Genomic DNA, 23,195 nt, shown 5'->3' with positions numbered 1-23,195 from the left:
CTGAGGAGCGCCACATGATGGCGAACAATGTAGTTAGTTTCAGCGGGCTGCGGTTTACCGCTTTTAAATCCTTGGTTCAAGTTACTTGAAACATCCTGTATGTAGCACGGGAGTTAAGATGAAGATGGGAGGGACTGTAAACTGCGGTAACTCCCTGAAGTGCTGTGTGTGATGCATCGGTGTATATTATGCACCCTGAAGGAAGATGCACGGCTGATATCAGCGTCGAAGCAGAGGAGCGATTGTGAGTTGACAGTATGACCATGGAGGAAGAGTCTGTAAATGATGAAGCTGAAGCGATATCTTGCGTGCTCTGTTCGCCTCACGCTGGTCGATAATTTCACTTCATGTATTAAGTACTCTTGCAGAATGGGTACGGGTGTGATACAAGGAAGATAAGTCATGGTGCACATAGCCTCCCGATTGATTTCTTTAAGGGAGTCCCACTGTCGACGGGCGAGGCGATGAAATTGGTTTGGTTTATGGTTTATGGCGTTTTAACGTCCCAAAGCGACTGAGGCTATGAGAGACGCCGTAGTGAAGGGCTCCGGAAATTTCGACCACCTGGGGATCTTTAACGTGCACCGACATCGCACAGTACACGGGCCTCTAGAATTTCTCCTCCAAAGAAATTCCAGCCGCCGCGGCCGGGATCGAACCCGCGTCTTTTGGGACAGCAGCCGAGCACCATAGCCACTGAGCCACCGCGGCGGCGCGATGAAATTGGGCCTAGTACACTATCCTCGGCTGGAGGATGGAGCGCACGAGCTGACAGGCAGTATCAAAACGCACTCTGCCAGAGCACATAGCTATGCGTCGAATCCGACCGAGAGTAGCGTGAGCAGATTTACGGGTCGCGTTTAGCCACAGAGTCCCAGTCCCAGATGTATGAAGTAGAAGACCTAGTACACGCACACTTTCTACTTGAGGAATCTGAGAATTATCTACCTTGAAAGTAAAAGAGGCTGCTTTCCATAAGCCACTTCTGTTTCCAATGCGAATGAAACATGATTTATTTCACGAGAGGGTTAGACCCAAATGGGGCAGTCGTGATGTTAAGGCATCCAGCACTTGCTGGAGCGCTGACTGTTGCACAGACGCATCTGGATGACAAGACCACAAGGTTATGTCATCGGCATACGCAAGGACACTCATCATCGTGACCACAAAACAATTAGTTTGACGAAACTTTTTTCGCTTGTTTAAAGAAGTGGCTTTGGGTGGTGCTACAAGATCAACTCCCGACAAGCACAAAATTATGCCGAGGAAATGGCATTACCGTATATTAAAAAAATATTTTAAGAAATTCTCCATTGTTGCATCGGCAGAGCTTAGCATTTCATATCTGTACAAGGCCTGGCACTGAAAATACAAATGAGAGATGTGAATAGCCTTTATTTCAGGAGTAATAAATTACAAAACCTCCAGTAACAAATTCTTTAATCGAAGGTTTATGTACTCTTTAATAACACCCACTTTTCTTCATAGCAAAGAGCTTCCAGACATCAAGCACACACTGCAAAGAAGCAGGACCCAGAGTACCCCTTGTGCAGCTTACCTAGACAGCTCATTCATCACTTTGCCATCGTTTTCACACTGTCCTCTTTCTGTCACTCTGTATACCCACATAAACGTGGCCTGCGCAAAGTGTGCGGGTGCGGAACAAGGTGCATACAAATAAACTCCAACTCTGCAGGTTTTAGTGTTCCTCTCAATAACAAAAAAAAACATGTACAGCTCCATGAAGAGGACCGTGCTTTGAGCACTGCGAAAACTGCGCATTGGAATGTGAGGTCAGCTGTCCTCTTGGTCATCATGCAATGGCCTTTGCTTCAGGCAGGAAGGTTTCCCAGTACTTGATCAACTGAAAGAGGTGTAAAACAAAAGTGACAAAATTACCACTTACAGTTCATTCAGTCTCGCGCATTGAGATGAATGCTAAAAAGGTGATCTGAGCACACATTTAGCACACATTACTGCATGGGGGATACGCATGCAAGTCAAATGTTACATGCCAATGAAAAGTGACTTCACACTTTGGAGGTCTATTTCTGCAGCAACTTCAGGAACTAAAAACAAACAATGCCACTTTTTGCCTGAATACGGATTCAGTCAATGGATACACCCATCCTGAGCTCACGGTGTGGTAACCAATAAACAAACAACAGTTGTGTATTAGATATGTTATAGCCCCTAGTTTAAGATTCTGCAATCAAGGATTTGAGCAGTTTTTCCCAGAATTGTGTGTCAACAGCTACATACATTCTACCTTTCTGGATGTCGCAAACATCAGCAGGAACGACAGAATGATAAAAACTAATTTATTCATCTGAATTATCCTGGAAGCTAGAATCTGGATATAAAAATATTGGCTACCCGTGCAAATAGCCGTATAAAATGAATATTAGCGTGAAAGCACTATTCCAATTGATAAACCCAGAGCAAAATCATGTGATGTTTGTGGGTTTGTGCCAAGGAAAAGAAAAAATAATTAAATATATCTGCAACCGACATTCAAACCTGCGGCGCCACGAACAGATCAGCTTTGCTGGCCACGGCGCGAGAGCACTAGGCTATTGCCAGAGCTGAACACGCCTCGCATTAAACTGCCACATTCTTGCGCTGTGCATTGCACTTAGTCTTCTTCATCGATACTACTATTAAACTGGCACTTGCACTTTGAGCTATGTGGCGGTAATGACAGAGATGTGTGCTGCATGTGCTGGCGTGGACAACATTGTGGCAGAAACAAGTCACTAGAGCAATACACGTTGCCGCTGACAACACTGTTGCAGAAATGCGGCATTGGAGCATAGGCTGCCGACGTAGACAGGGTAAATTGGCATTGGCGATGAATAAGACACGCATAACTGGCATGCTGTGTCAGTGGACACCTCAATCACGCTTTTAGGTACGTGGCGGTGGTGTCCACCTGCAAAGAACTGTGCTTTCACACAATATTTCGTGCTTAGCAATGCTAAACCGGCAGCCATTTTTAAAAACGAAACAGCAGAGACCTTGCGCCAGCACCGAAACTCGTGGAGTTAAAACTGTGGCTGTCAAAAGACTCAACAGTGATCTGCACCGAGGCACGCAGTATGAAATCAGCACATCTGAAATCAGCAACTCTGAAAATCATTGTATGAGCCTCGGAAAAATATTTTTTCCTCTGACGATGACAGCAAACAAACTAGCACCATATTTCAGTTTAGAGGTGCAAAAGGCACGAAGGCAAGGTTTTCTATACATTATGATGCGTTACTAGAAATTTGACTATCATGTGAAAGTTTCATGAGGATAAAACTTGAACAGCCTTGAGACGAATGTTTACGATTGCAGCGGGCATACGCAGGTGACAAACGCTGTGCTCCAGCGTGCTCAGTGCCTCTCTGCAGTGAACGCAGCATTCTCTGTAGCCTGTGCTTCTTTTAGCATTACACCAAGTGGCACAACGACAGTGCATGGTCAAAACCAGCACAAAACAAAACAGGACGTAGCAAAGAAGGCATGGGAGGAGTGGTGTACACCCTTTGCCGCCACTCAGTAGCTCATGTGATATAGGCACAATGCAGCGGGAGCTGGGATAGTGCAGCGCACTGGCAACGCGATGCAAGGTGTCCATTTCTGAAGGCAACGACAGAGAGACAGACATGCAGATAGAGGCGGTTGCTTACAACTTCCCACCTCACACGTAGCAGAGTTATGTGATCTGCAACGGAGATAAGTGATGGCTGCTGCTGCACTCCTGTTATCAATATGATTGCAAAATGCCTCCCCAGGTTTATGACTTCGAAAAACAGACATTTACTGTTAACGTTTGCTAGGCCGTTTCCTCTACACTGCTTTTTCATTTTGGCTCCTGTTCCGCACAGTCCTTTCGAGTTTTCATGCAAAAACTGGATGCACTATATTTGACTCGTTCAGCGAAGCCAACAACTGCTTACAACTGACAAAAAAAAAAGAAGTTTTGAAGTATGAGTGAAAATGTGAAACAGAGGCGTACAAAACAAGGCTGAGCTGTTGTAGCCAAGTCCTAAACTCCCTGGACCCATGGTACACAACTGCACAAGTCCAATGGCTTCATGCCTGTGGACAAAGCCTACCTGCTGTTGAGTGTCAAGCAGAAACTCAAAGTAGCGCACAACTGAGTTGCGGAAGTCGGTGATGCGGTTGAGTTCGAAACGGTCCATCTCTGTGCGGATGACCCGCGACACGTTGTCAAACTCCTCCTGGCCGCGCTCCACCTTGGCCTCCCACTCAAGCACCTCCTGACGGGCTTGTGGAATCTTGTCGCTCTTGGCTGCCAGCTCAAGCTTGGCCTTGGCCTCTCGTTTGCGGGCCAGCATCTGCTGCGCATGCTGCCATGTCTGGTACACCTGTGCAGAGAAACAGCAAGTTGGCACACGCTTATGTCCACAGTGCAAAAAGGCAAGGGCCAAAGAGACCAGACAAAATTCAGAGGTTTGACGTCTCCAAGTGACATACTGGCTACGAGGGATGTCATAGTGGAAGGCTCTGGATTAATTTAAACCACCTAAAAGGTGCACCGACATTGCACAGCATATGGGTACTCTTATATTTTGCTTGCACCGAAATAAGACCACCACGGCCAGGCTCAAACCCTTGACCTTGGGATCCGCACTGAGAAGGACCAGACAAGTGCGGATTAATTGATCTATCCATAGGATGCAAATTATTCAGGCAAAAATTTGGAGACGATAGTTCGCATTTGTGCGTCTGATCTCTCTGCCGTTGTCTTTCGGCACTGAGCAACAAACAAATATCGCTAGCAGTGTAAAAACAGTAGCTTGCACAAGCTGACAACAGCACCATATAGGAAAGGATATAGAGAACATTGCGAATTTTTGTCTTAATCATTACTTGCCACAAAGCACAAACTGTATAGCATATTGCGCTCAAATCACCATAAGCTGCAGATCACAGTGAACACTGCTGTATGACTGGGCCCTTCAAAAATGACAGCGCTAAGAAAAAAAGTAGCAAGTGGGGTAAATGCCAGTGCACATAAATGACTCTAGCCTCTATCAAAAATGCTCACCTGTTAAAGCTGGAGCTTTCATTTTATTTCAGTGAAAGAAATGCAACTGGCTTTGCTAATTGCACATGATAAAGAAGATACCAATCAGCAGGCCACTTAAAAGACACTAAGATACCGCTGATTTGGATGCTAATTGGCACGTTACTGATCTTTTCTTTTTTAGAAAGCATCTCGCCATTCAGGCACAAATGTGCGTTCCTCTCCCTCCTGTCCACGTAGGCTTCCACGTCGATAATGATTACTCTTCACGAGCTGCTCGTTGTGTGGTGAAGCCTCCTTACATGGACCCCACTGCTTGGGAGAGGGCTTCACTGCTCCTGCATCGCACCAGTGAAGAAGGCTGCGAAAGGCCTTGCTATTCGGAATCAATTCTGCTTTGGTAGTCCAGACAGAAGGCATGTAATACACCACGACGGAGCTGCGAAAAATTGTCACTGTTGATCAGTTTTCTCTCAAAGTCAGACGACCATTGCCTATTATTTCATCAATGACATTTGTGTTGTGTTGTGTTGGGTTTAACGGCACATAGGCAACTAAGGCCATCATGCGCCAAGCACAAGGTATTGGAAATAATTTCTGCGCGATTTAATAAAATTGTGAAAAGTGATCAGTGGTGTAAAGGGCCTAAAAGTTTACCTATCTACTAATAACAGAGGAAAAAGATTTAGGAACGGCTAAAGGTAAAAAATTTAAAAAGGTCAGGTAGCCTCAGAGTCCATCCTTGGCTGGGCAAGGATGTCGAGTATCCCAAGCAATCAAATAAAAACCTCAGCCTTTTTTCTCAAGAATGAGAAAGTGGCTGAGGGACATCACGTGAATCACTGGGTCATGATTTATAGCTTGCTGAGACAACCTGCTTCTGTTAAAAATCTAAAAACACAGGACATGTCAACGATTGCATCATCACCTATGAGTAACAAGGGATGAAAAGGAATGGAGAGGTGTATGGCCTATACGGAGACGACATATAACGACTTCCTTAAAATGTTCCTGGCGCACGCATGACTTCCATCTTCCTAAGACTGGCTTTACCGAGTGTAGTTTACTATTTATTTCGTTGTTCCAAACGGACCATCAATGACATTTGATGCGGCGCGCAACTGTTTCTGAAACTCATCATTCGTCTATTGAACCTAAGATTATTCGGAACTTTTTTTCCAGTCCCTTGAGGTCTTAATGTGGTTTTCCTCAATTTAAAAACCAGGGCATTTCTGGTGACTTTTTTCAACCACACTTGAATAAACATATCGCTGCCTTTCACCCGTATTTTATGTTATGCTAAAGCTTTTAGCTACATTCGTTTAGAGAAATAGACCCAAAGTCCTATATTTTTTTTCAACATTTATTTATTTACCACCACAATATACATGGTGACAGGGTGCCCATAGTAAAAGCGGCCTCTTGGACCGCTTGACTTGGCCATGGACACCCAGCTGCGAACTTTGGCAACAAAACTGTGGCACACTTTCAAACTAAATACAATATTGCAAAAAAAAAAAAGAAAATCGAGACAGGTACTTCCGTCAAGAAAAACAAAATGACAAACAAAGCAATGAAGAGTGCAATACAGTCAATTCAGTTCACAGATTCAATGCAGTATCTGTAAATAAAAAAATATTCTAAAAGCTTTCTGTGTGAGGTGGTTTTTAGGTCAATGTCATTGACACAAAGAGCATTTAGTAGACGCGGTAATATGTTTTCAAGTGTTTGACAGCCATATGTTGTTCTGTATGTTTTAATGTGCTACTGATCGACGTTTCTTGTGTTGTGTACTTTATAGCTTACTTCAATGTTGGAGAGTTCATGAAGGAAGGACGTGTGATTAATAATTTCGCGCTTCAGTGCGTGGCTGAGGCGAAAGGTGTACAATTTAGTTACCGGGAGTATTTTGTATTTATAAAAACGTTCTTGTGTATGGAATGTTCTAGGAACATTTTCAATTATTCTGATAAAATTTTTCTGTAATACGAGTAGCTTATTGATGTTTTCTTGCGAAGTTTTTCCCCACACTAAATTACAGTAATTGAGGCGAGAACTAAAGCGTGAATGATATATGGCCATCAATGCTCTTGTTGGCAGTAGTTGGCGATATCTGAAAATTAAACCAATACCGTATTTACTCGCATAATAGGCGCACTTTTTTTCCAGAAAATCCGGCTCAAAGTTCGGGGTGCGCCTATTACGCGGGGTAAAATTTCCGGAAATTTTGCGACTCGCAAAATTGAACATACCGCATAAACGCACTCGTGTACGGGCCGCACCCCCATTTTCCCCGAAGAAAATATTAAAAAAAAAAACGTGTAAGGGCCGCACCGAAACTTTCCACGACTCACGCGGGAATAACCTTTGAAATGCACGCGTCGAGGCCTCTGCGATCAGCTCCGGCTGCGCGCAACGGGCGCTTGATTGCGGAGGCGACACACGCGCAAAGGAGCTTCCAGACGCCGCCCACGAAGGGCGCCCGAGGCCAAGCTTATCATCATCATCAATGTTTTCTTCCGCAGCGAGCGTTCACTATCTAATCGCCATCAGCATCACCAGCTCCAGGTTTTTTTTTTGTTGTTGTTGCTATCAAGTGCCGGGATCTGCGGTAGCGCGTAGTTCATCGAGGTTTGTGGCTTTGCCGTCGAGCGTTGCTGTTTTAGCTCGACGGGCAAGCACCTTAATAGCTACACGGCTGGGAGTTTGCTCTCGAACACGGCAAGCGTGCGGCAGGTCGGAAACTCGACGTGGCCGAGAAGTGCGGCAGTTGCGTCTGTGGCGTGCCTAAATTTTCGTACGTGACTCCAGGCGCCGAGGTTTTCGCGGGCCTAAGTCGGGAACGTTTCGGGCTGGAGATGAAACTTTCCAAACAGACGTTTAAAGTGAGCATCCCTGAAAACTGAGTGCGGCTGTTCTATGTGATGTATGTGCTGTGGGTCCGCAGCAGCTGCGACGGCAGCAGCACTAGTGTGGACCAGTAGTCAGTTCAGCAAAAACTTTGTTAAAATAAAGATTGGGGGTGGGGGGCGGCGAGGCGTCGGCCTGCAATCGTGTAAACACAGTATTGATCACAGTGCCAAGTTCGGGGTGCGCCTATTATGCGCGGAAATAAAAAAATCAGATTTTTCGCGACCAAACTAGGGGTGCGCCTATTATGCGAGTGCGCCTATTATGCGAGTAAATACGGTAATTTGCGACAGTTTGCTGGCAATAGAATAGGCATGGTCATCCCAAGTCATTTTTTCATTAAATACAACGCCCAGTGTTTTAAATGTAGGTACTATATCTACATGAGCATTGTTGAAGCAAATGTCTTTTACAAGTGTAACTTTCTTATTTTTTGCTCTAAAAATAACTGCTTTTGTTTTCGCGACATTTACCTGTAAACCATGTGCATCAATATCCATAAAGCAAATTGCATTCAGTTCTGGATCATACACTTCTGGCAATTCAAACTAAAATCTGTAGTTAATGAGAGTCTACTGTACAATGCAAAACCTCATTCAGTGTTCAACCACCATCAGACATTCTGCCCACAGCGGCTTGAAGTCTCACCTTTACTCTCTGGTGGAAGACATCCTTGATGGCCCCAACCAGGGCCAGATAGTCCTTGACCAGCTCCGCCAGACAGTAAAAGTCGTGGTTGGCCTGACGCCCCTGCAGCTGCTCGACCCGCTCGCCGACCTCTGCCAGCTTGGACAGGGCCCGTGACAGGCCCGTGTGCTCCTCACAGTTGCCCAGCATGGCTGCACTCTTGGCAAACGCCCCCGTGCTCTGGGACAGCTCTGCAGGGCATGAGCGAACATCTGTCAGGCACCGCAGAGAAGCCACAACTTGGGAGCACAAAGCAAACAGGCACTGGCTTGAGGTTAGACCATCAAATAACACCACAAGGAGCACACTCCTGATGAAGGTATGCACCTAAAGATGGCATGTGGTAAAGCAGAACAGGATTTCAGTGCTGTGGTTTTGCGACGTCAAAGGAAAATGGATACCTTAGAGTGGTCTAAGTCTGTGTACGCTTTTGAAAATGCATACCACATGCAGGATACAAATAACCACCATAAAATATGAAAATGCAACAAACCAAGCTGCCCAAAGCATTCGTAGCCATTACACTCCACCAAGCAGCAGCCACTTTATGTGTTGCACATTCCTACCCTGTCCTGCGATTTGGAGCAATTTTACGTTTTCCTTTAACCAACAGCGCGCAGCAAGGTTTTACCTGCAGCTGTCAGTGTGCCTACATTCTGGGAGGATGGTGCCATGCTTTATAACTGCCATCCAATTGTTGCATTACATATAGAGGGGGTGGGGGGCACGAGCATGCCATGCTTGTTGGTACAGCCAACTCGTTAACTGAAACTTAATGCAAACTTCTGGTTTGTTCATACTGATACTGCTTGGTTCCATCAAAATAAAGTCTATTAGAAAGTTTCCCCATATTTTAAACAAAATTTTTACTGCCTTTGATTTCACGTTGTTGAAAGTACCGTATTTTCCGGTGTATAAGACGCGGCTTTTTTTCGAAAATCTTGCTGGTGCGTCCTATACAAGGGTGCGTCTTATATGCGAATTTTTCATCTTTTTTTTTTGCGAGTTCATCGATTACTCCGGTTCATGCTCAAGCTTTTTTCACCTACCAATATCACTACCAATAACGCGGTTGTAACACGGTTAATACTTCAATACCGGGACCGCCGTGCCCGACATTCTAGGTGATCTTTATCATGAAACGGCGGGGATGACAACTTCCGGGATCACAAACGCGCGGCTGCTTCGGAGGCCCCAAGCAAAAGTAATGAGAAGCCCCAAAAGATGGTGACAATCGCGCTTCTCGCCATTGTCAAGACAAGCCGGCGTGCTTTTTTAGTCACCCTTTGCAACTTTTTTTGCTCCGTGTAAGTAGTGCATGTTTCAGCCGAGTTGCTTCCAGAAATGGGTGAACCTTTTGATAGCGCATCTGAAGATGAAGAGTTCGAAGGTTTCAAGTAGAAATAAAGAGTTGTTATGGACATATGGGGAGCTGTATCGTTTTTTCTTTCTTTTTTGCTAAAACGTGGACGGGTATGGCGTGAGTGTTGCCTTTTTCGATCACTTAGCGTTGCTTAAGAATTGCTCACAAGTACGGTGCATTTCGCGATAGTCGCGCAAGCGTGTTTAATTAAGCCTCACTAGCCTAACTGGGTAAACTGGGGTGCGTCTTATACACGGGTGCGTCTTATATATGAACTTTTTCGGTGACAGCTTGCATATATGGCAGGTGCGTCTTATACAAGGGTGCGTCTTATACACCGGAAAATACGGTACATACCTTCAGTGTGGTATGTCTGCCCCCATGCACCATGGCAAACTAGGTTAAATATAGCCTGCACTACTTGCAGACCTGGCACCAACACAGAGCAGGAAGAAGTTAAAGAATGCACTACCTCTACGTTGCTGCACCATATTTTCTACACTGGCATGCAGTCGCTTCAGCTGGATGTCCAGGTTGTCAATCTGCTGCTGCTTCTCTTCAAACCACTGCACAGAAGGAAGGTGGAGCAACAGAACAGTGATCAGACTGTACACAAGCCGACACATTTCTAGTGAGACAATTAAGATCACAGAAACAAATAAAATCCAAACACGCTTCAGCAGTGCAAGGGTGACTAAGCAGTGCACTAGCATACACATGCTCATATCCTACACAAGCAGGAAAACACACTGCTCGCCCAAGGTGAGCGCATAAACTTGTGCATGTATAACGATGTGACAGCCGTTCTCAACACAAGTATCTGAAAAGAAAAAAAACAAACAAACCACAAAATGCTCATAATACTTTTCACGGTTGCGGTCAAAGCAAAAATGATCAAGAGCTCATAAGACTTGGCTCGCACATTTAGAGGCAATAGTCTATGTGGCCAGGCAATTTTTGGTCTAGTGACAGGGGCCTCCGATCGTTGTCACACCGGCCGTTACGCCCACTTAAGAGGTGCACAGGTTATGCTGCATCGTGCAACGGGCAGGATTTTTACACGATTGCTTGCCCTGTTGTTACACCTCGACTCACCCCTTAGAGAAGTGGCTTGCCCATCAAGAAACAAATTCCGAAATAGGTATTTGAAATAAGGTAGCCTCAAGGGAATCCCGTGTCTGGGAAAGATCATATCCAAAACAATTTGCATGCATTTTTACTTCCCAAACGCTGCCGACAGCTGCAATTTCGAGGTTTACCTGTTTATTTGCAGTGCATGCGGTTTCATTAAGCCTAAGTCCTCAGCCAGCACTCTCATGTGTCAGGAACAACAAAGCATGTACCAGTACATAGAGCCGCAGGTATTTTTAAGCTCGTTCACATGCGCTAGGATCGAAGCCCAATACAGAAGAACCCAGCTGTTGCCAGAAGTGCCAGAAGCTATTATATAAATTTTGACACTGCTTAGCCTGGCTTGATTGCAGAGACCGAGGCCTCGAAGAACCAAGTGGTTCGCCACAGAGGCCTCTAGGCGTGGAGCCCCTACTCCCTCCCGGGTCTGTGTACCAGAGTTGGGAAGGTAGCGGCCTCCTATATCGGTGGACAATAAATCTTTCTCTCTCATGCGCAGCGAGGGCACGTATAGCACGCGAGAGTCTCGTGGTAGAGCCCTTGCCTCGGCTTCAGGAGGTGGTGAGTTCAGACTCCCACTACCAGCCAGTTACCAACCGGTTTTCGCAAAATGAGTACAACCCATGGACTGGCCTACTGCTTGGCTTACCACGATTGTAAGGTTTGAGAAAGGATCCCGTGCCTACAAATCACGTCGGATTTGCACAACTACAGCACACCAGTCATAGCCGATGCCTGTAATGCCTCTCGATGCTTGATCACACTCCAGTTTGTCTGGCAGCTTCCACAAAGCTCCGACTATGCCAACCAATAAGATCTTACAGGCGCTACCAATTCTGTTGGGCTGTTGATGAAGTTCCATCGCTGCAGTAAGGCAAGCAAATGCAACCGAAAGCACGAGAGAAAAACTACGCCGCGAGCTACAGCGTGCGGGGAGCACTGCATGAGGTGCCACCGCGAGGGGTTTTGCTCATGTCGTTTGTGTTTTCCTATACTCAGTCTCACACATTGCATGCAATGCTGCGAAGGCCGTGGAAGCTGTGGAAGTAGTGCGTCAGTGAAACCATTTTACTCCACCACTTATCATTCGTTCTTTTTGAAACCTTAGTGAGTGTTTGGATGAAAACAAGGAGCAGTATAAAGTGGTAGCATTGAAAATCACAGTCGAAGCTGTGAGGCATTCAGTGTTCGGCCCTCTGGCTATAATTTACACCAAGTGTAAACTATATTTTAGGCGTGGATCGAGTAACAACGATTAGCCCTACCAGCAGCGTATCATACTGCCACACGTAACTTATTTCTCGAAGTCTCAATGAGTCGTAAGACGAAAATGTGCCACAAGGTAAAATGAAATCCAGGAGATGCCAGTCATGGTACTTTGGATATGTTGCAATGAAATATGCCCCTGTCCCCTTTGGTTGTACGGCAAACTATTTCAGGAGCACTAGCTTTGGTAGAATTGACTGCTAAGTATGAAACTGAGTATAGTAGTCCCCTGTTCTAATAGATGAGGATAGGGTAGGAATAAAGTGGTCGAAGCAAGAACAGCACAGGAGTATCCGTGCTGCAGGTTTGCTCACTCCCCATGCACTCCCTTCCCGCCACTGCTCCTTTCTGTCAACAGCTGCTCCGGCAGATGTAAGGCTATACCACAGAATCTTTTGCACATGCAGAACAATCGCGAGTGCCGGATGAGAGTGGCAATCACGAGAGCCACAAACATTTGCAGACCCAAAAGAAGTATGCTGCACTTAAAGGAAATTAAGAAAAAACAAAGCGGTACAAAATGGTGCGACTAAGACGTGCTGAGATTAAAAGAAACCTTTGCTCAGTTCCAGGGGCTCATTTGAAAGGAGGGGGAGGGGATAAATATTTTCTACTTATTTCATCCGTAGAAAATATTTTTCATTCGTTAAAATTTTTTTTTTGGCCTTCTGTTTTTTGCACAAGCATGCTGTGTAGCAGAAATTAACACAGAAATGACTGTATCCATAGCAATCCTTGCAGAAGGAAGTTGTACATACACATATAAGTAAAAATGTCAATGTTAAAGTGATGCAAATTGAAGCCATCACAGTGAAGAAATGGCTCCACTGATGGCTTGCAAAAGGTGCATCCCCAATCTAGGCCTGGCATTATCACGGCCCAACAACATGCTCTTTGGCACATGTTGACAGTTTAGTTATTCTCATCAGGATGGCACAACGAACCTCGTTTGGCACAGACTGGTGCAGGCGGCACAGGGGTCTAAGCTTGGAGCTTTGAAAAGCTGCCAACTCCTGGAGGCTACATGCCTTCCCATCCCACTCTTAACTAGCCTTGAAAGCGCTTAAAACTCGCATAGGCTCTGTGCCCAGCATAGATACTCTCCTCACTTGTTGCCTCACTTGTGCCAACAACACAACACTGTCTACTATGGTTACCCCTGCCAAAGTTATCTGCATACACCTAGGACATTGCACAAATTTATGCTAGACCCTGCAGCAGTTCCCACTAAACAACACTGATTCCATGGCGATACCACCGCCAAAGGTGGAACCGGCAGGGCTATTTCACCAAATGAAATCTGCACATGAAATCTGAATTCAAAATGCGTAAAAATATCACAAACAATAAAGTATACTTTAAGAAAAACTAGTTGCACAAGAATGGCTGAATTTGTTGCATCTTGTGCACCGAGTATTTTGTGCATTCTTGAAGCAGATTAAAGTTTACTCAGCATATGATGGAAAGGTGGGGGGGGGGGGGGGGGGGGCAAGCGGCAATAAATTGCTCTGGCCTATTTTGTAGGTTCAAAAGGCATTCATAAGCAAACATAACTCTGAAAGCTTTTATGTAAAAGTAAAAGTTGGCACTTTCACAACATGCAAAGTTAACTGATGCCTTCCTGCCTGACGCAGCAAGGCAACACTCCAAGACAAGGAAACAGCATTCTTCTCACAAAAGAAAATGAAACGAAAAAATTGAACACATTCAGTGAGGCAGACAGGAGTGCAGAAAGAAACCAAGGTGACCAAAAGTAGTGTGCTGGCATGGGTCCGTATTTGAGAGGAGGTTTTTTACCTGAACAGCAAATGAAGGCTCGGCCAGCAAGACCTGGCAGCATTGAAAGAGGCAACAAGACGACTGAGACAAACAGCAGCAAACAGAGGCAATCTGCTCCCCACCACGAAAGATTTTACGGACCCGAGGACACAGTAACTGGGTTGTACAGCACACTCTACAGTAACATGCAGGGTATTTGTTCTGACACAGTTTAAAAACCTCTCCAGCACCAGTGATTTGTTCCTGCTGAATTTATGAATGAAGAGCACAAAAACTGATCAAACATGATCTCCAAGCAAAATTTCAGCATGAACAAAACAGTGTAAAAATTTTAAAGGTATCAACATAAATACACGCGCTACTGTGCAAACCAAGACCACATTTCCCCACCACACCTTTTTTACCAGTACTAGAGAGACTACACGCTGGAGATGCATAACTCACAAATATGACATAAGAGAAATTAACCTAAATCAAGGTGAGCAAGAAGGCAATCTGGCCCCGTGCCAGTCAATACTCCCAGAACATCTACAATTACCATTATACCGGTCCACTAACAGCAAATAAGTTTCACGACACTAGGAACAAAAACAAGCTAATGTGCCAGCAACTAAGCAGTCATCCTCTTGATTTCGACTAGGATGTCATTAACCCGCATTTGTGCCCTCACCCACTCCGCCCACTTCCTATCTCTTAACGTTACACCTATCATTTTTCTTTCCGTAGCTTGCTGCGTTGTCCTTTAAGCTGAACCCTCTCCGTTAGCCTCCATGTTTCTGCCCCATAGGTTAGTACTGGTAAGATGGTACAGGTACTGGATGGTGGCTGGTACTGGTAAGCAATGTTTAACAGTGCTTCAAAGAAGTTCACAGCAGTAGCATTTCTGCGAGACTAGCAGTGGACACTCGCTTACCGGGTCTGCTTCATCCATCTTTGTGGTGATCTTCGATACGGAGTCGCCCATTCGAGAGATGAGCCGAAACATGCCAGCTCCACTGAGGGATGATGTGTTGGTGGCTCGAGGCAGCTCTGCTTCCTGCTCCAGAAACTCTCTGAAGTCCGGGTCCACCTTGAGCGAAGGGTGCGCAGCTGTTCGTTGCAGAAAACGCTCCAATGCGGCCCTCCGGCGCTCCACAAAGTCCTCCGATGTCACCTGCTCATCCTTCGACATCTTGATTTTAGTCATGCCTGAAGGAAGAGATTGGGGAATACACAGCCCCTATGCAGTCACAAGCACTGGGAAAAAAAAAAAAAAAAGCGCTTCCCACAGTTTCAATGCAGCTTGTTACGGGCTCACTTAAGTCCTGTCAATGCCAAGAAGAAAAAAAAAGCTTCAGGCAACACTGCAGGCGAAAAAGCAGCACCTAGTTTGCACACAATGTTTTTACTTGATAACAATATAGTATCTGCTGTTAATGCCGTCTACATGTGATTACCTAAGGAACAGCTATGGATTAGCTATGGTCAAAGTATTTTAGAGCAATGTTTTGCAAATGTCTGCAGTTACTACCTGGTATCAAATGTACTCTGTACTAATTGCTGTAACAGAATACTGGGTTTGGCTGGAGAAGATGCCCATTTTCCTCACATAATAGAAATATAATAAGCATAACTGCTTACTAGTTAACATGATGGAGGCAAAAGCAACATAATAGTACAGTCAAGGGCAGCTGTTTTCTAGCATTCCACATTGCGGGATGCTCAGATTCTAACTACTGACCCAGTGATGAAAAGTGAGAGATGCATTAATTTCTGAGTTCCCACTTGTGTCCCTCAGTTTCCTGTGATGCATTTTAATTGTGACTGAAATTTGTGTATAATGACAAGAAAACCCAAGTATGCAGGCATTTCAAAGGCGATTACAAACCTGAACTGCTTCACAGTAAATGCCGGAAATTTTGGGCAATCAGTCTCACAGACAGCAAAAATTTGGAGAAGTATTGAACTTTTCATGCAGCGAATGGTATTAGACATTTTTTGGGGCCACCAAATTTTTTACTCTGCAGTATGCTAAAGAACTTAAATATGGCTACCTAACAAGCCTTTTTGCCATCACTGCCTCTGAGCTCACCTAGGACACTCTTCTCGGGAGCTGGGGGGACAATGCGCCCCATGTGCAAGTGCTTTTCCACCAGCTTCTCGTGCAATCCAAGGAAGTCACTGAAGCGTCGATTGACTGAAAACTGGGTCTTGCGGAAATACGGCGCGTTGGTCCGTGTCACAACTCGATAAGTGACGTAGGCAGCCATGCCATCGCCCACTTTCTGTGGTTCCCGCACGCTGATTTCCACAAACTCCTCCCCCTCAGAGGCCTTCTGTTGCTGCACAGGCAAGGGGACAAAAGAGAAACAAAAAAGTGAGAATTTCAGTCGGTTCCTCATGTTCTTCAGGTTTGCATGGACAGCTGGGGACATGCAGTACCACATAAGAAATCTTATTACAACAAGGAAGCATGTGAAGCAATAGTAATACTGTCATTATATCAAATTTGTTAAGACCCCAGCAGGAAGGTGCAAAAAAAATCTGATATGTCAAGGCAAAAGAGTTGGAACCTAAATATTCTGTGTGAGCATACAGGTGTATTATCGCACTCAGTATGATTTTTTGTGTGCTATTTGGCATAAGCTGACTATCGACATGCAAGCCGTGGGCATAGTGCTGTGCAGGAGTGAGCTTGTAATGCCATCACAAATGCACCAGGGAATAAGAGGATTTAAACATTCAAACAATGCTTGAGAGTGCCGAGTCAATGAGCAGCTTGGCAGATTCAGTCCAAATTGTGGTCTTTAATAAAAAGCAGCTCAACCATGGTATGATAAAGTAGACGACCCATGGGCAAAGGTGCAAGCTAATAAGCTACATGCAGTTCACAGACCTCTTGTCCAATGCAGTAATGATACAGTGTTCCAAATTGAGCGCATGATATATTCTTAACAGGCATTCACGGCTAGCCATAGCCAAAGACAATGAAACTAAATCAAACAACACAAAGTGTGCTCCTGCCACTGTTGCAAAATGCCAGCCATGCTGAGTGCGATTGTGCTTCTGCATATTGGAAAAATCAACTGTCCAGGAGATAGCCAGCATACAAAAACTACTTTCTTTCCATGCTAGCAGTAAAGCTAGAAATCAAATTGCAGATTTACATTGTTGTACCAGACTAATCGTAGTAGGAAGATATAATATATGCCCTGTTTGGCTTTTTTTTTTCTGCCTGTGCCTTTTATGAAGCGGCCTTAAATTGCAAACAAGTATTGCCATATTCGTCTAATGGTTCAACAATAACAAAAGAAAGAGGGGTCACAGAATAGAAAAGCAAAAAGGAATACCCAGTCACCTGAAGATTATGCTTCCTTTCTGGCTGTGTCTATACAAAGCAGGACTAAACAGACAAATAATTTAGAATGGCTGGTCACGGGCTCATGAAGTGTACAGCACAGTAATGTGTCAAGATATGCCCTCTGGGGATTTCTTACCACGCATGCCATGTATACTACCTCACTGCTTTAAGTCAAGCCTGTAGCTCACCAGTATGACTGAAGCAAACTGACATAAGCTCAAAGCTGAACACAGTGCTACATTTTTCCCCCAAATCATGAACCAACAAGCCCAAGCATCTACCCTTCCGAGCCCAATTACCATCATATTTCTACCCGAGCTGTGCAGAGCTAAGTGTACCACAAGATTGTATATTGTTGCTCAAGAGCATTTTTATTAATGGCTATGTTGACACCAGATGCGTCCGCAAAATGTGTCGCCGGAAGTTGGTCCCCTGTGACGTCATCGGCCATATGATGTCATTTAAGCAATGAGACGTTATAATGAAAATAAAATTGGCAGAGGCTTAGCTTGGTTAAGCCCGGTAGGTTACGAAAGCTCGTTTCTTCCTGGCTTCACACTGGCGAGTTGCCTTCTTCTGTTTGGCAGTAGACGGCATGGCAAACTATCTTTGTGCACAGTGAGAAAGATCCACCGTGACTACCGCCGCCCTCCGCCGACAGAATGAGCTGGGGGCCCTTTTTTTCGCAGCTGGTATGACGTCACGTCGACTGTAGCGCCACTGGTGAGAGGAGTGCGAGGCTCACCGCCGTGACTACCGCCGCCCTCCGCGAACGGATCGAGCTGGGGGCCCTTTTTTTCGCAGCTGGTATGACGTCACCTCGACTGTAGCGCCACTGGTCAGAGGAGCGAGAGGCTCACCGCCGTGACTACCGCCGCGCTCCGCCGACGGATCGAGCTGGGGGCCCTTTTTTTTGCAGCTGGTATGACGTCACTCCGCGAAAGGTCAACCGTAACTACCGCCGCGCCACTCTGAAGGCTCAAAACCTAGCGTAGTATTGCTTTCACAATAAAAGAAAATTGGGGTCTAGGTGGGACGCTGAACGGAGTGCAGGGAATTATGGAATGAGACCGCACAGCGCAAAACCCCTTCCCACCAAAGCGACAACACTGGTCAGAGCAAGGATATCACAGCAGGAGACGAAATCAATGTCATCACTGGTTGACCTCAATGTGGTGGCAGTATTCCAGAATACATTCACCAAAATTTTGAAATTTTGAGCAAACGTTCGTCCTACCACATTCCGTGTGGTGTAGCATTTCTCTTTGCATATAGCTTACATGTTTTAGTCAAGTTAGAGGGTAGTTTTTGACAGGGATTCCGACCAATGACATATGCACCTTCATTTGCATGCTTTAAGGCACCATTAAGGTGACCACCAACCACGTAAGCAGGCTTAAGTGCTCTCAGAATTTGATATATGGAACACTAAGCACCACCTGCCTGCAAAAAAAAAAAAGTCCTTTCTATAAAAGCAAATTAAGCAGCTTGCTTGTAAAAATGCTATCCTACATACTAATTGACATTAAAGAAGTACGGGCAAGAAATTTTTGGTTGTGCATTTTTTTGCAATGATCTGTAAGACATTGCAATACAGTATTGGATCACCGCATAGCCAAAGGCCAGTATAGGCTGTGTGAGGCATGATAAGAACTGATATAATCACTGCTTCGTCTTTTTAATTCATTAAAAGGCTAAAGTCAGCCTGGCTCGAGAGCCAGAATCCAGGCGAGTAAGACCCAGCGATTATATTGCAGTTTTCTTCATACCTCACATGACCTATGTGGACCTTTAAAAATGTCAGTTATCACTCTACTGCTGAAACAAACAGGTGAGATGCAACTCAATTATAAGCCTTATGCATCATTACAAAGAAAAAACCATGCAACCAAGAGTACCTGCATATACTGACTAAGCATAACTGACAGCACAGCTCTCAATTACTATTCTCATGTGCCCACAACAGTTCCATAATTAAGTTGTAAAGTTAAATAGGAAACAGGCAATAAACATTGTAAAGTTAAATAGGAAACAGGCAATAAACATGGTAATCCAGGAAGCATTATATAGGCATTGAAGAGTCACCTCCTTTTCCTTGGCCGGTTTCAGTGTGCTGACGTCAGGGGAAAAAAGAGTGGTGGCCTGCCTTGGGGGATTCGGCTCAGGATTGCTTCGCTGCACTTCATCTTCAGCTCCTCGGAATTCGAGCTTGGCTGAACCCAGCAGAGTTGCCTGAGTAGGGGGCTCATCATCGTCGAGGTTTACTTCCACTTCTTCAGGCCCCTCCATTAAACCTGGCACCGGGTTGCGGAAACAAGGCTCCCTTTAGTACAACTGTTTTAAATAACAGCTGTTTTAAATAATTTAAATAACTGTTTTAAATAACTTGGTAGTAATACATAGTTTTCACACACGTCGTAGCGGCCTCCATCTCTGGGCCCGGAAACCGCAGCGAAACCCCTGGCGTTTTGTTAACCCACAATCGCCAACCAGTTCCCGTGTGCACTGCGGAAGCGACAGTACCCAAAGATGGTGCCCGTGATGTCATGTGAAAACTATAATGCTTCACAGGTATGAAGGTAAGCAGCAATACAGTTTCTTAGATCAATACTTCAAGAAAACTATATACCAATGCCCTTGAGAACTGTCACAAAGCAGCCAAAGATAAAACGGTACCTAAGTAAACATTGACCCATAACATGGATCCATAAAATGGATTCACAGCGGCGATGCAAACTAGAAACAGAAAAGGTGTGAGAGGTGTATGTGTAAGCTCGGTGCCACATATGGGCCCTCCGTGTCAGTGCATGAAAACAGGCGCATGAGGGACTGAGGCAACAGGTGCGAGTTAGCATATATGTAGCGTGTATATGCCACAGCAATATATCAGACAGCGAAGTGCTTTTGTTATCCATCTGTCCTAACCGAACGTATACTCCAAGCGGCACGGCGCGCTTACTAAGGTTCACTTAACTCCAGTGGGTATGAAACATGAAAACATGACAGCAACCAAGTGTCCTCGGTCACTTACCCTCCCTCAGATTCTTGTGATGCTGTAAAAAGAAAAGAACAAAACGTTTGGGGCTGAAAGTGAAAGTGCGCCAACGCTCCTCGGCAATACAGTGAATACTAACAATGAGCAACAACGAAGCGCTCGAATATGGCATTCGTGCAGAGAGACGCAAAAACACAAGCAAAATTTCGAAAGAACAGAGCTCACAAACAGAACGCTCTCGAAGGGGCGGATCTCGGCGCCTCCCACCTCTATCTCCGCCACTTTTCCGGAAACTACGTGCAAACCAGGCTTAACAGAAACAAAAGCAGCACGCGGCATGAAACCTTTAATCATGAAGAAATAGGAGCAATGAATATGCTGGTCATGCCCCCGTTAGTTCAGACACCGGCACTCAGAAAGCACCACCGACGAGGCATGCATGCATGCCACGAGCACGGACAAGCCGCAAGCAGTTGCACCGACGTCACTGCGGTTGCACCCTGCAGCGAAAACAAACAGCACCTGCTACGTTTAAACAGCGCCTGACAAACGTTGAAGACTGCTCGGTAAGGAAACTCAAAGCCGGTCAGTGTAGAAAATGAAACTAACTGCTTATTTACTACGCGCAATCGACACCACCACCCCTCAGGCCAGTCCACGCACGGCAGGAAACGCAAAATCGAGAAGCATACGAAAATGGAAGGAGAACTGACAGCTTACTGCTGACTTACCTCGACGGCAGAAGTGAACATGTCATCCTCTTCCTTAGAATTTAGGTCGCCTTCGCTGAGTAATGGAGGTGGCTCTTTCATGTCCGCCATGTCTCGCGTCCAAGATTCCAATTGCGGCGGTGCTGGCGCTGCGCTCGCTCATTGGAAAAAATGCCGACCAAAAGCACCGTGACGCCACCTACTACTGTTGCAGAAACGCACAAAGCCAAAATTATCGCACGCAACTAGAAACCACACCGGTGCGCACGTAACCGTCAGTATACGTCACTACGAAATAAACTTATCCTAGACTTTCTGACACCACCGATGAGCCTCAGACAGGCTCCTTGCATACTGCTGTGTACCCGCGTTTTTGTAAATAAGAATTACGACAGAAACGCCACAAGCTTTCGAGTAGTTTAGATATAGAGCATTCACATGTATGCGAGTAATCTTGAGCTTTGTTTAGCGTTTATGCAGGCGAATCATTGCTGGGCGACCAAGCTAACAAGGATTTTTGCTATATATTAACTTTACATGCGTATTTTGCACTCGGAATGACTCCGCAGAGACGCGTTGTACTTCCGACGGCTGTTTTCGGACGATTTCAAATATGCATTGAATTGCCGAATGTCTAGAAAGAAGGTATCTGCAATTACTTTTGTCCGCAAAAAAATTTTGAAGCAATAAAAAAAATCTTGATCACGGGTGGGTGGGCTCCCGCGCTTACATGCACAGCTGTTTGTTCGAGTTGTGGGAGGAGTGGATAGCTAGAAAAATAATAAAAGATGTTTAGATATTTATATAGCACATTTTTGATTGCAGCGTAGTACGCCCGGTCATTTTAGCAATTTCAAAGTTTCATTCTTAAAAAAAAAAATAGCAAAGTTGGCACATGGAAACCTGCATTTGTAAATTAGGTTTTTATCTAAAAGAAGAAAATGAGCTATAACCACAAACTTTTATCGCTCCATTGTACACAGACTTATCTACTAATATAAAATTCATAGAAATATAGAAATATATTTCAGTTAAGGAAATATTGTTGTGCAAACTTCATGAAAGCACAGAAGCAAAAATTTTTGTACTACAAAATATTTTTTCTGGACAAAGATAATTGCAGATCCATATAAAATATTACTCAAATCCAAGATGGTGACCAGCCATCCACTGCATGCTATTATCTGAATTGTGGAAATTGTGAGGCTAGTGCAGAATGCAACAAACAAACTGGAGTCAGCAGGAAATTGACGACACCAGCAACAAGCTGTGAATGGAAGACTCTCATAGCCGCATTAACATGAATGTGACAGAAGTTGACTCCAGCCCACTTTTTAGGGAAAATGCAAAAACATAGAGGTTGAGTCATGCCTTTCCTTCTCAACATCTGCCTTTCCCTCAAAAAGCGGTAAAAGGTCGACTTCTGTGGAATTCATCCAAAAGCAGCTTATGCCGGTTGGTGTTCCAATAGGTCTAGCACGAAACTCTAATTTGCCAGAGCACTAAAGGTTCATACTCAAAAAAGATCTGAACAATAGCCATATTTCACATCCAATAAATATACTTTAAATGGAGCATAGAGTGATGTGTTGGCTTTCATCAGTGATAAAGCTAAACTACAGGCCATAATGTTCTCAATAAAAAAATACAAAACTTAACAGTCCAGGGTTCACAAAAGCAGTACAAATGCTTCACAGGTATGAAGGCAAGCATCCATACAATGTCCTAGATCAATACCTCATGTAAACTCTGTACCAATGCCCTTGAGAACTGTCATAAAGCAGTGCCAAAAAAAAAAAAAACATTGATCCATAACAGGGATCCATAAAATGGATCCACAGAGTTGAAGTAAACTTAAAACAGAAAGACGTGATGGAGCTGTTCGCGGTGCATGTGTAACCTCGGTGCCACATAGGGACCTCTGTGTTGGTTCATGAAAATCGACACACAAGGGATTGAGGCAACAGGTACGAGTC

The 23,195-nt window shown here is 44.9% G+C and overlaps 1 protein-coding gene across 2 annotated transcripts; it reads right to left on the bottom strand.

Moving 5' to 3' along the window:
* Positions 1–1,375: 1,375 nt before the first annotated feature.
* Snx1 (sorting nexin 1) lies at positions 1,376–21,471 on the bottom strand. Of its 2 annotated transcripts, XM_089543967.1 has the most exons (9): positions 21,241–21,471; positions 20,546–20,567; positions 19,600–19,808; positions 16,246–16,495; positions 15,088–15,362; positions 10,471–10,564; positions 8,597–8,826; positions 4,104–4,376; positions 1,376–1,864 (listed from the first exon to the last, which is right to left on the bottom strand). In XM_089543967.1, exons 1-9 carry the CDS (start codon positions 21,328–21,330, stop codon positions 1,814–1,816), a joined length of 1,494 nt encoding a protein of 497 aa, XP_089400093.1. In that variant the 5' UTR covers positions 21,331–21,471; the 3' UTR covers positions 1,376–1,813. The 2 variants fall into 2 exon arrangements, with proteins under 2 accessions (XP_089400093.1, XP_089400094.1); XM_089543968.1 differs by lacking the exon at positions 20,546–20,567 and having other exon boundaries at positions 21,241–21,395.
* Between the last annotated feature and the right edge of the window lie 1,724 nt (positions 21,472–23,195).

This window comes from Amblyomma mixtum, chromosome 5, assembly GCF_055824585.1.
Source record: "Amblyomma mixtum isolate Tamu chromosome 5, ASM5582458v1, whole genome shotgun sequence".
Classification (NCBI taxonomy): domain Eukaryota; kingdom Metazoa; phylum Arthropoda; class Arachnida; order Ixodida; family Ixodidae; genus Amblyomma; species Amblyomma mixtum.
Note: the sequence above shows the minus strand (reverse complement) of the source record. Positions and strands in the feature narration are given on the sequence as shown.

Excerpts from the sequence above, each read along its gene's own strand:
- Snx1 (XM_089543967.1), bottom strand. The coding sequence starts at position 21,330 with ATGGCGGACATGAAAGAGCCACCTCCATTACTCAGCGAAGGCGACCTA. Across the intron at positions 8,827-10,470 it reads TATGGTGCAGCAACGTAGAG|AGCTGTCCCAGAGCACGGGG; the intron begins GTAGTGCATTCT and ends CATGCCCTGCAG. Across the intron at positions 4,377-8,596 it reads TCTTCCACCAGAGAGTAAAG|GTGTACCAGACATGGCAGCA; the intron begins GTGAGACTTCAA and ends TTCTCTGCACAG.